Raw genomic sequence first — 13,609 nt, forward strand, 5'->3', positions numbered from 1 at the left:
AAGCGTTGCAAAGCAATCACTATTTTGCTTCCCCTCACTGCTATTCAGTGGAGAGGGTGTGTGATCTGGGTTTAAATTAAGGGTCTCTTTTACAAGCTTAAAAGGATAAACATTCACATGCAACAGCATGGGCCAGAAAAGGTTGAATACATTGGCCATGCTGTCAATCCAGCATGATTTCTGCTGTGGTCAAAACAACTGGAAACTCGTAACTGGGAAAACTCAGATTGGGAACTGGGAACTCAGGGGAAGAAAATGAGCGCCGACTGGGAACATATATATTGTTTCACCTTTATTTAACTAGGAAAGTCAGTTAAGAACAAATTCTTATTTTCAATGACAGCCTAGGAACAGTGGGTTAACTGTCTTGTTCAGGGGCAAAAACACATGTTTTTACCTTGTCAGCTCGGGGATTCGATCTTGCAACTTTTCGGTTACAAGTCCAACGCTCTAACCACTATGCTACCTGCCGCCCCTGGGAAAATATGTTTTGAACGGTCATCCCACTCGGAATTCCAAGTCGGGAACTCGGTCCTCTTTCTAGAGCTCCGACCTGAAGATCACTGACGTCATGTATTCGACCAGTCATCTTGAAAGCACCATAAATTCATGACAATATTTGCCCACAAGAAGAACCGCTGTACTACCATCCTGTTCAAAAATGTATTGTATTCTGCTGCATAAATTATGTAATATGCCAGGGAAATATGTATACTGTAGCTAAGAAAGTGTATGTGGTGTAGTAAGCTGTTAGTAGCCCATGTGCCTCACCTAAAAATGTGGTCCCTTTCCCCCTCATAACTTAGCTTACTAATCTGACTTGTTAGTGCATATGTAGCCTATAGCTTGTTTTAGAGAAATGTCATCATAGAATATTGTAAGAGCTTTCATTGTCTGCTTATATGCCCCCTTTATTTATCCCACGGTTCTGACTTGGTGTACAGGGAGAATACTGTAAGAACGGCCTATGTTCTGAAATATGTAGTTGTACATTTCAAAAGTGCTGAACAAATAAACTCAGCAAAAAAAGAAACTGACCTTTTTCAGGACCCTGTCTTTCAAAGATAATTTGTAAAAATCCAAATAACTACACAGATCTTCACTGTAAAGGGTTTAAACACCGTTTCCCATGCTTGTTCAATGAACCATAAACAATTAATGAACATGCACCTGTGGAACGGTCGTTAAGACACTAACAGCTTACAGACGGTGGGCAATTAAGGTCACAGTTATGAAAACTTAGGACACTAAAGAGGCCTTTCTACTGACTCTGAAAAACACCAAAACACACTGCGTGAACGTGCCTTAGGCATGCTGCAAGGCATGCATGAGGACGGCAGATGTGGCCAGGGCAATAAATTGCAATGTCCGTACTGTGAGATGCCTAAGACATCGCTACAGGGAGACAGGACGGACAGCTGATTGTCCTCGCAGTGGCAGACCACGTGTAACAACACCTGCACAGGATCGGTACGTCTGAACATCATACCTGCGGGACAGGTACAGGATGGCAACAAAAATTGCCTGAGTTACACCAGGATTGCACAATCCCTCCATCAGTGCTCAGACTGTCCGCAATAGGGTGAGAGAGGCTGGACTGAGAGCTTGTAGACCTGTTGTAAGGCAGGTCCTCACCAGACATCACTGGGAAACAGCATCGCCTATGGGCACAAACCCACAGTCGCTGGACCAGCTGCTCGTTCTGTGCGTGACTTCCTGCAAGACAGGAATGTCAGTGTTCTGCCATGGCCAGCGAAGAGCCCGGATCTCAATCCCATTGTTGGATCGGAGGGTGAGAAAAATGTCCGGGAACTTGCAGGTGCCTTGGTGGAAGAGTGGGGTAACATCTCACAGCAAGAACTGGCAAATCTGGTGCAGTCCATGAGGAGGAGATGCAATGCAGTACTTAATGCAGCGGGTGGCCACACCAGATACTTACTGTTACTTTTGATTTTGACGCACCTTTTGTTCAGGGACACATTATTCCATTTATGTTAGTCACATGTCTGTGGAACTTGTTCAGTTTATGTGTCAGTTATTGAATGTTCTTATGTTCGTACAAATACAGTTGACAATGAGAGGATGTTTCTTTTTTTGTTGACTTTATTTGGTTAACTTTAGTTAGCTATGAGAATTGGTTTGTATTGCTAGTATTCTATCGATTGGGATTATGGTTCATTGTTTAGCTAGCATATCTAAACAAAAGATTCCACTTCGCCAGATGATTACTTGACCCATCAAGGTAGCCAGGTGTGTCTGGCGGTGATTATGGCTATCATTGTATAATAATGCCAAAATATTTGTATCTGGAATTTGTCTTTCAGCATCAGTAGAACACGCCTGACTCTCCTCCACCAGTCATACAAGGAGAATGGTCTAATGCCTCCCATCAAAAAGAGAGCTGGCCCAAGCAAGCACAGGTTACACCTGAAGCATGAGGACTTGCAGCGAGTGGTGAACTTCATCAACTACTATGCAGAGGATAATGTAATAGTATTACCAGGACACCACCCAGGACACAAACACTTTGGTGGAAAGCTGCTGCCATCCCATGTGACAAAAGCAGCAGTGTGGCGTCTTTACAAGGAATCGATGACAACACTTGGTATGTAAAGCATAAACAACACGTTTTGATTATTTAATTGACCTCCAACATGATTGGCACTACTTTTATGGATCTCACATTATTTCTGTATTTTCCAGAGGTATGTGTAGTCGGGCTGTGTTATCATTTTAACTTCCAGTTTACAAGATAATGTTTCTGTATGCAGTGCTGCTGCTCTGCACATTTGTAGTTAAGTGAAACTTACCTGATAATGATGTATTAAAAAATGATATTACGTTTTACGTTACATTTTCTTTTCATTAACTCATCTTAATGTTATTTTGTTGTTGCAGGTGCACTATTCTTCTGACCCTATGGAGCCAGATACCCATCTACTTTTTATCTCGCAAGTGTGGCTTGTTTGGTGTCTGCTGTGAAGGAATACCACAACAAGTCAACTACTTGATTGATGAAGGCATGTCATCCAGCAAAGGCAGCAGCGCAGTCATCAACTACATGCACCGTTTCTTCACCAACTACGGAGTTGGGAAAACACGTGTGAACCTGAATTGTGATAACTGCAGTGGCCAAAACAATAACAAATTTGTGCTCTGGTATTGTGCCGGGCTGACCATGCACAAGCTCCACCACAGTCTGGAACTTCACTTCCTGATCACAGGCCACACCAAGCTGCTGCGCAACGCTGACATCCTTCCTCCCATAGATGGTCTGCCTGTACAAGCACCAACTGGACTGGACACAGCTAGACAAACGTATGTTTTTGAGAAGATCAGGGAGTTTTGCGACGAAGAGGACATCACATGTCCTGCAACAAAGTCAAGAGCAGGACAGAAACAGGCTCTCCGAATATAGATTCCCTTGTTCGTGTGTGGTTCGGACGGACCAGTCATCAGCACTATCTGCAGTGCCTCTATTCAAATGACTCTCCTAACATACGTTGCTGCTACAATAAAAACATTTTATCCTGCTGCTCAGCCACTTTACCCCTGATTGTAAGCATATAACTACCTCATCTATCACTGATATTGTTATTGTACATACTGTATATTATTTTATTTATATTGACAGGATCCATTTCTGATATTGCTACTATGCAAGTAACCACTTGGCTGTACCGTTTACACCTTCTGTAGAGACCCACACTACTCACTGTTTAGCACATGACCTCACATGTGAAACCTTAAAGAGATGGGTGGGGCTGGCTTAAGAGGGTGTGAACAATGCTGAATGGGTGTAGACAAAGGAGAGCTCTCCAGTAGGTACCAAAACATTCAAAGACCATTTTCTCAAAAGGGAGTTTACAAGTTCATCAACTTTCAGAGGATAATTACTTTCCCATTGTTCCTCAAAAATGCAGTGTATGATATACCATTTTGTAGCTCTGAGTCTCTACTTTTACCCAACGTAAAAAACACTAATTTCAAATTGTGTTACATAAGGCCGATTTGAGCTGGTTGGTCACAAACGTAGAAAGTACAGTGCTTTCAAAGTTAATCACATGTGACAGCATACAATAAGAATTATAAACAGTACAAGTTAAATGATACTACTGTACTAAGTACTGACAAATACAAGCAGCCTAAATAAAATATCTAACACATTTGACATATCTATGCTACACAGCAAATTCTGCAGAGATGACTAGTATCAACATTACTCACAAAACCCTTTACTGCTATACACCTATAAATTGTACTCACCATAACAGAAATCCAAATGCAAGCGCCATAGTTACAAACATTAATATCATACAGTACACTTGAAGTATGAATTGAAAGACATATCTAATTGACAAATCATTCAACAATGCTCTGGAATCTACAAGGCTACTTCTACCCACTTTGAGAGGTCAAAGGTGAACATGTGAGAATTGGGGCTCTGGTCCGAAGTTGAGGTGAAATCGTAATCTATAGGTCAACGACCTCCAACCTTGGTGCTATCGATGTGCAATGGGTCAGTTGGCTTTAAATAATACACTAATTTAGCTTCACTTATAAACATACTTGTGTTGAAAAGGTCGGAGTCTAGCTCACTTGACAATACACTAAAGAGAAACCCAAATATTCACTGCATTCAATTAGTGTTGAGCCAAAATGGACACCAACAGAGCATGTTGCACCATGTTGGGAGAGCAGTGACACAGGTACTATGACTACAAAGGATTGGGCGTCAAACTAAGCTCCTCTACTTGGTCTGGTTACCTTGCGATGTCTGCCTGCACCTGTGGAGGATCTTCCCTACCGTGTATAGAACTGAGTCAAACAATAGGAGTGGGAAGGAAAAAAAAAAAACAGCTAATTACCATGTTGCTTTCTGAGTCAATTTAAGACTTACCACACTCTTACTGTACAAGTAAGAACTTAAATGATTTATAGTCAATGTTTATCAAGAGTATAGAAATAACGACACCCTACCTACATGAACAACTGAAATAAATTAAAACATATTTCTGTACATCAGGGGTCACCAACCTTGTTCCTGGAGAGCTACTGTCCTGTAGGTTTTCGCTCCAACCCTAATCTAGCATACCTGATTCTAATAATTATCTTATTGATAAGCTGAATCAGGTTAGTTATAACTGGGGTTGGAGAGCCCTGTCCTATATTAACAAATGTGAAAACTATATTATGCTAAATGTGCTTACACCTTATAGTTCCGATGTAACTGATTGATCTGATATCCAATGTTTCCAATGTGTTTTCAGGTTCTGGAAAGCTTCTCGGAGTAGGAATGGTGATCTGGGATGAGGTCCCCCCTGTCCATGTAAATCTTATTCATTGTGGTCTAAAAGGCAAAACTGAACCTAAATCAGCACTCCCCATTTGTGTTTTCTCCTATCTACAAAACTTTGCTTACCTGTCACTTGAGGGATGTAGGGGATTGAGAGACGCTCAGCGTTGTATCCTGGGCCGACCAGGCACTCCGCGAGGTCAACCGTCTGGAAATACAGGCTCCGGTCTTCCTTCTCAAGACAATTTGGAAGCCTGAAGAGGAAGGAAAACCGTAGTGAGAGAGCTAAACTTAATGCTAATTCCAGGTAAAGCGCTCTTATTTGCTATGACAAAAACAGAGACATATATTTATGTGCTAGTGTGGTAACTTGAGGCATAGAGAATGGTTAACGAGTGACACAATGAATGGTAGGCTATATTAAAGCCTACAATACACTCTTTGCAAACAGTGCCTTCAGAAAGTATTCATACCCCTTGACTTAATCCACATTTTGTTGTGTTACAGCCTGAATTCTAAATCGTTTTTGTCACCCATGTACATACAATATCCCATAATGACATGTGAAAACATGTTTTTAGAAGTTTTTGCGAAAATGAAATACAGAACAATCAATTTTAACCACTCCCTCTTCAAATTAGGGTTAATGTGAAAAGCTCTTAAAAAGAGAACATTGTATTATTTCTTTGTACTCCCTGATGAAGGCCATGCAGCCGAAACGCGTCGGATTTTTAAAAACATTGTTTCTATTGAACATGCCATACTAATAAAGGCATTTTAATCAATTATATGAAGAGTGCCTTGGTCCTCCTTTCTTTTTGATGACCAACTCACCCCTTTTACCAAAGAGCACCTTCTGTCTACCAACAATTACTATTGTGTACCTTAGTAGCGCTTCCCTTCCTCCTCTTTCTACTAGTTACATACACTACCGTTCAAAAGTTTGGGGTCACTTAGAAATGTCCTTGTTTTTTTAAGAAAAGCACATTTTTTTGTCCATTAAAATAACAGAACATTGATCAGAAATACAGTGTAGACATCGGTAATGTTGTAAATGACTATTGTAGCTGGAAACGGCAGATTTTTTATGGAATAGCTACATAGGCGTACGGAGTCCCATTATCAGCAACCACCACTCCTGTGTTCCAATGGCACGTTGTGTCAGCTAATCCAAGTTTATCATTTTAAAAGGCTAATTGCTAATTAGAAAACCTTAGTACCCGCAAAACACCATTTCAACATCAACATTGAAGAGGCGACTCCGGGATACTGGCCTCCTAGGCAGAGCTCCACTGTCCAATGTCTGTGTTCTTTTGCCCATCTTAATCTTTTATTTTTATTGGGCAGTCTGAGATACGGCTTTTTCTTTGCAACTCTGCCAGCATCCCAGAGTCGCCTCTTCACTGTTGACGTTGAGACTGGTGTTTTGTGGGTACTATTTAATGAAGCTGCCAGTTGAGGACTAGACACTCCAATGTACTTTTGCTCAGTTGTGCACCGGGGCCTCCCACACCTCTTTCTATTCTGGTTAGAGCCAGTATGCGCTGTTCTGTGAAGGGAGTAGTACACAGCATGTACAAGATCTTCAGTTTCTTGGCAATTTATTGCATGGAATAGCCTTAATTTCTCAAAACAAGAATAGACTGACGAGTTTCAGAAGAAAGTTCTTTGTTTCTAGACATTTTGAGCCTGTAATTGAACCCACAAATGCTGATGCTCCAGATACTTAACTAGTCTACAGGCCAGTTTTATTCCTTATTTAATCAGAACAACAGTTTTCAGCTGTGCTAACATAATTGCAAAAGGGTTTTCTCATGATCAATTAGGCGTGAAAAATGATAAACCTGGATTAGCTAACACAACGTGCCATTGGAACAGGAGTGATGGTTGCTGATAATGGGACTCTGTACGCCTATGTAGATATTCCATTAAAAAAGTCTGCCGTTTCCAGCTACAATAGTCAATTACAACAATAACAATGTCTACACTGTATTTCTGATGATATTTTAATGGACAAAAAATGTGTTTTTATTTAAAAAACAAGGACATTTCTAAGTGACCCTAAACTTTTGAACTGTAGTGTAAGTATTCACACCCCTGAATCAATACTTTGTAGAAGCACCTTCGGTGGCGATTACAGCTTTGAGTCTTTTGGGGTACATTTCTAAGAGCTTGTTCTTAAAAAAGTTCTTCAAGCTCTGTCAAGTTTATTGTTGATCATTGTTAGACAGCCATTTTCATGTCTTGCCATAGATTGTCAAGCCGATTTAAGTCAACACTATAACTGGGCCATTTATGAACATTCAATGTCTTCTTGGTAAGCAACTCCAGGGTAGATTTGGCCTTGTGTTTTAGGTTATTGTCCTGCTGAAAGGTGAATAGTCTCCCAGTGTATGTTGGAAAGCAGACAACCAGGTTTTCCTCTCAGAATTTCCCTGTGCTTAGCTCTATTCAGTTCATTTTTATAAAAAAACTCCCTAGCCCTTGCCAATGACAAGCATACCCATAACATGATTCAGCCACCACCATGCTTGAAAATATGAAGTGATGTGTTGTGTAGGATTTGCCAAAACCTAAAGTTAATTTCTTTTCACATTTCTGGCAGAATTACTTTAGTGCCTTGTTGCAAACAGGATGCATGTTTTGGAATGTTTTTTTTATTCTGTACAGGCTTCCTTCTTTTCACTCTGTCATTTAGGTTAGTATTGTGGAGTAACTACAATGTTGTTGATCCATTCTCAGTTTTCTCCTATCACAATCATGATACTCTGTAACTGTTTAAAAATCACAATTGGCCTCATGGTAAAATCCCTGAGCAGTTTCCTTACTCTCTGGCAACTGAGTTAGGAAGGACACCTGTATCTTTATAGTAACTGGGAGTATTGATACACCATCCAAAGCCTAATTAATAACTTCACCTTGCTCAAAGGGATTTTCAGCGACTGCTTTTTTATTTTATTTTTTACCCTTCTTTACGAGACATTGAAAAACTTCTCTGGTCTGTGTGGTTGAATCTGTGCTTGGAATTCACTACTTGACTGAGGGACCTTACAGATAATTGTACTGTATGTATGTGTGCGGTACAGAGATGGGATACCCTAGTGAATAAAAAAAAAAAAAATCCTATAGAATCCTATAGGATTCTCACAATCCTATAGGATTTTGTATCCCCTCTATCAGAATCATATTGGAATCATATTGAACTACCTTTTTTTCCTATTGGAAATCAAAAGTAAATCCTACTGGACCCTATATGATTATTGCAATCCTATAGGATTTTGTATCCCCTCTATCAGAATCCTATTGGACTACTTTTTTTTCTTAATGGAAATCAAAAGTTATCCTGTTGGATCCTATAGGTTTTTGTTGAGACTGGTAGGATTTTGTCTCTCCAATCAGAATCTCATTAGAAATTTTTTTTCTTAATCGAACCCATTAAATTATAGTTTGTCGTCATTAGTTCCAGTATTATAAAACAACATTAACTACGACAATTTCGTTGAACGGAAAACAACAGTTCCATATTAATTTCTGTTTGATTCACCTGTAAGAAAACCTTTGTCTTTAAAAGTGACTGATGACTTCACTGATAGGCTAAGTAACGCTGCGAGCTCGTGATAACTCGCCACCTGTGGCTGTGCAGAGAATCTCCGGTTTTCTAACATTGTTATTCTAACTGTTTTATCCTACACTGTGCATGAATGCAACAACTGTGAATACTACTAATCAAATTACTTGTATTTTGAAACGAGCACCGTATTAACTGCATATGCACCAAAAACCCTGTTGTTTTGACAAGTGGCAATGAATCACGCATATTGATTTCGGGATAAATCAGGTTATATGCGCTGTTGAAACTAACAACTCAAAAACCACATGGAAACTGGAAATATTGTTTACATCACTTGTTAGAGGACAACCTGCTGAAGACAACCAGCTACTTTTTTAAAGTGATGCAGTTTGATTTTGGGGGTCGCTAAAACGGAAAAAGAAACAACACTTATTTATCAATCACTCATATTGATATAACGTTGAAATCAATCGAACGAGAGGGGGGAGTCGGGTTGCACATCCTGTTCAAACTAACCTTACTCAAAAATCACACAGAATTTGGGAATAATATGTCTCTCACTGGTTAGAGGACAACTTTGTTTCAAGTGGGTTGCCAACTTTGAAAGGTAAACACAACACTATTTTGCTAAAGTGGCAATATGTAACTTTTTGGGCGATTCGAACTCATTTCCATAGAAATGTGAGTTATAGATCGGTCATTCTATTTGAAAAGAAGTCTAAGAAGCATATGTGCTATTTCTATGCTTCCCGTTCTTAAGTTTTGTTTTGTACACCAGCTTCAAACATCTGAAACAATAGTATTTTTGGTTATGGAAAATATCTTTCACAGCGGTTTAGAAGGTACAATAATTCTCTACACTATACTAGTTTATTTTGTACATCAACTGAAATTAGGCGAACTATTAGAGTTTTAGCGACCAGGAAATGGAGGCGCGATTTCTGCAGAATGCAACTTTAATCACTGATATCAATATCAATTTGAAATCAATAGAGCGGGGGCAAATGCTTGGGGTGTATGGATTGTTTAAACTAACACTATTCAAAGGCCACACTGAATCGGATAATTATTTTCAAATCACTGGTTAGAAGAACATTTGCTGAAGACAGTGATCTAAATTCGAGAACGTCGGATGAAAGTTTTGTGAGGCTGCCGAAGAAAACAAATCAGTTGCTTTGTTATTTAACTTAAATGAATCACAACCTGCCATAGGATATCAAGAGTGACAAGGGTTGGCTGTTATTTGAGTGATAGTTACTCTCAAATCCATGTAAAGGTGTGTTGGCCAGTGACTTTTATACAGAGAGCACTCCTAATTTTCCTTGCCATTTGAGTTGGAAAATGATGATAGAATTCTAAGTCCAAAGATCGCCAACGTGTATTGTTTACAAAACCAATGATATTGATCTGTTTTAAGCAATCGATGTTGTGTCATTGTGATTACTATCAATGTTTATACGAACGTCACTAATCTGAGGTAAAAAGGATGCGCAATTACCCTCAATTCAATGTGGTCAAACCGTGAGCTTGTGTAATGTAGTAATGCATACTGTCCACGTACAGGAAATTAGCGGTGTAATGTAGTAATGCATACTGTCCACGTACAGGAAATTAGCGGTGTAATGTAGTAATGCATACTGTCCACGTACAGGAAATTAGCGGTGTAATGTAGTAATGCATACTGTCCACGTACAGGAAATTAGCGCAATATATAATATTCAATATGTAAAAATAAATCAACATTTCAATTTATGCTGATAGTGTATACATGTATATTTCATTTTAGGCTGATAGTGAACACAATTCTCACTAGTTTAACCATTTATAAAGTTAAAAAGTTCTCTTATGCACAATTTAACCGGGCGCACTAGGAAGAGCTCCCATAATGACTGTGCAGCAGCCCATTCATTCACCCTGCCTACTTATTATAACCTGTCAAGGCATAGTGTTGATATTATTCTACTCATTGTTATTTCAGACCACATTGTATGGACACTATAATTGGATAAATACAGCTTTATTGGACAATCTCACAGCTAAATATGGCACAGAAAAAGCCTCTTTCCCGTGTTTCCAGATCTGTGCCTACTCACACCAGTGGCAATTCCCTGAGGTTCTCAACCTCTTCAGCACACCATCACAATATAGGAAAGATTAAAGGCTGCAAGTTAATTTGCAGTATGACCAATTGAAAAATCTTGTCAGATTTTGGAACCAGTCTTATTGGACTCCTATAGTATTCTATCTATAGGATAAAATCCTATAGGATAGGTTCCAAAATCTGATTGGATTTTCTATTGGATTTTTCTATTGGAATCCTACAGGATTTTTTGACTAGGGTTTCTTTGTGTGTCCTCATCCTTCAGCAATTACCACCATATGTTAAAGGTATGCTACAGGACTTTGGCAATGAAGCCATTTATTTACTTCCCCAGAGTCAGATGAACTTGTGGATACCATATTTACAGTACCAGTCAAAAGTTGGGACACGCCTACTCATTCAAGGTTTAAAAAATAAATACAAAATTTAAACTATTTTCTACATTGTTGAATAATAGTGAAGACATCAAAACGATGAAATAACACATATGGAATCATGCAGTAACGAAGAAAAGTGTTTAACAAATCTAAATATATTTTAGATTCTTCAAAGTAGCCACCCTTTGCCTTGATGACAGCTCTGCACACTCTTGGCATTCTCTCAACCAGCTTCATGAGGAATGCTTTTCCAACAGTCATGAAGGAGTTCCCACATATGCTGAGCACTTGCTGGCTGCTTTTTCATCACTCTGGCGACCAACTCATCCCAAACCATCTCAATTCATTTGAGGTCGGGTGATTGTGGAGGCCAGGTCATCTTATGCAGCACTCCATCACTCTCCTTAGTCAAATAGCCCTTACACAGCCTGGAGGTGTGTTTTGGGTCATTGTCCTGTTGAAAAACAAATGATAGTCCCACTAAGCGCAAACCAGATGTGATGGCGTATCGCTGCAGAATGCTGTGGTAGCCCTGCTGGTTAAGTGTGCCTTGAATTCTAAATAAATCCGTGACAGTGTTGCCAGCAATGCACCCCCACACCACCTCCTCCATGCTTCATTGTGGGAACCACACATGCGGAGATCATCCATCCACCTACTCTGCATCTCATTAACACACGGCGGTTGGAACCAAAAATCTCAAATTTGGACTCATCAAACCAAAGGTCAAATTTCCACCGGTCTAATGTCCATTGCTCGTGTTTCTTGGCCCAAGCAAGTCTCTTTTTCTTATTGGTGTCCTTTAGTAGTGGTTTCTTTGCAGAAATTAGACCACGAAGGCCTGATTCACAGTCTCCTCTGAACAGTAGATGTTGAGATGTGTCTGTTACTTGAACTCTGCAGCCCAAATAAATGCTTCCCAATCTGAGGTGCAGTTAACCTGTTATGGATAGGGGGCAGTATTTTCACGGCCGGATAAAAAAACGTACCCGATTTAATCTGTTTATTACTCCTGCCCAGTAACTAGAATATGCATATAATTGTTTGATTTGGATAGAAAACACCCTAAAGTTTCTAAAACTGTTTGAATGGTGTCTGTGAGTATAACAGAACTCATATGGCAGGCCAAAACCTGAGAAGATTCCAAACAGGAAGTGCCCTCTCTGACCATTTCTTGGCCTTCTTTAGCCTCTTTATTGAAAACAGAGGATCTCTGCTGTAACGTGACACTTTCTAAGGCTCCCATAGGCTCTCAGAAGGCGCCAGAATGTTGAATGATGACTCTGCAGTCCCTGGCTGAAAAACAGTAGCGCATTTGGATAGTGGTCGATCTGAGAACAATGAGACGGGTGCGCGCGTGCACGTGAAGAGTCCATTTTACATTTTCAGTCTGAACGAAAACGACGTCTCCCAGTCGGAATATTATCGCTATTTTACGAGAAAAATCGCATAAAAATTGATTTTAAACAGCGTTTGACATGCTTCGAAGTACGGTAATGGAATATTTTGACATTTTTTGTCACGATACGCACCGGCGCGTCACCCTTCGGATAGTGTCTTGAACGCACAAACAAAACGCCGCTATTTGGATATAACTATGGATTATTTGGAACAAACCAACATTTGTTGTTGAAGTAGAAGTCCTGGGAGTACATTCTGACGAAGAACAGCAAAGGTAATCCAATTTTTCTTATAGTAAATCTGAGTTTGGTGAGTACCAAACTTGGTGGGTGTCAAAATAGCTAGCCTGTGATGGCCGGGCTATCTACTCAGAATATTGCAAAATGTGCTTTCACCGAAAAGCTAATTTAAAATCGGACACCGCGATTGCATAAAGGAGTTCTGTATCTATAATTCTTTAAATAATTATGTTTTTTGTGAACGTTTATCGTGAGTAATTTAGTAAATTCACCGGAAGTGTTCGGTGGGAATGCTAGTTCTGAACGTCACATGCTAATGTAAAAAGCTGGTTTTTGATATAAATATGAACTTGATTGAACAAAACATGCATGTATTGTATAACATAATGTCCTAGGAGTGTCATCTGATGAATAGCATCAAAGGTTAGTGCTGCATTTAGCTGTGGTTTTGGTTTTTGTGACATTATATGCTAGCTTGAAAAATGGGTGTCTGATTATTTCTGGCTGGGTACTCTCTTGACATAATCTAATCTTTTGCTTTCGTTGTAAAGCCTTTTTGAAATCGGACAGTGTGGTTAGATAAAGGAGAGTCTTGTCTTTAAGATGGTGTAAAATAGTCATATG

General features: G+C 39.6%; 1 protein-coding gene across 2 annotated transcripts in view; it reads right to left on the bottom strand.

Annotated features, from left to right (window-relative positions):
• efr3a (EFR3 homolog A (S. cerevisiae)) overlaps positions 1–13,609 on the bottom strand; it is a 253,752-nt gene that overhangs the window by 12,349 nt on the left and 227,794 nt on the right. For both annotated transcript variants that reach the window (XM_082960689.1, XM_014139103.3), the window contains one exon: positions 5,423–5,550. In XM_082960689.1, coding sequence (XP_082816815.1) covers positions 5,423–5,550 — 128 coding nt within the window. The remainder of the gene's footprint in view (positions 1–5,422; positions 5,551–13,609) is intronic.

This window comes from Salmo salar, chromosome 14 (genome assembly GCF_965601325.2).
Source record: "Salmo salar chromosome 14, fSalSal1, whole genome shotgun sequence".
NCBI lineage: Eukaryota > Metazoa > Chordata > Actinopteri > Salmoniformes > Salmonidae > Salmo > Salmo salar.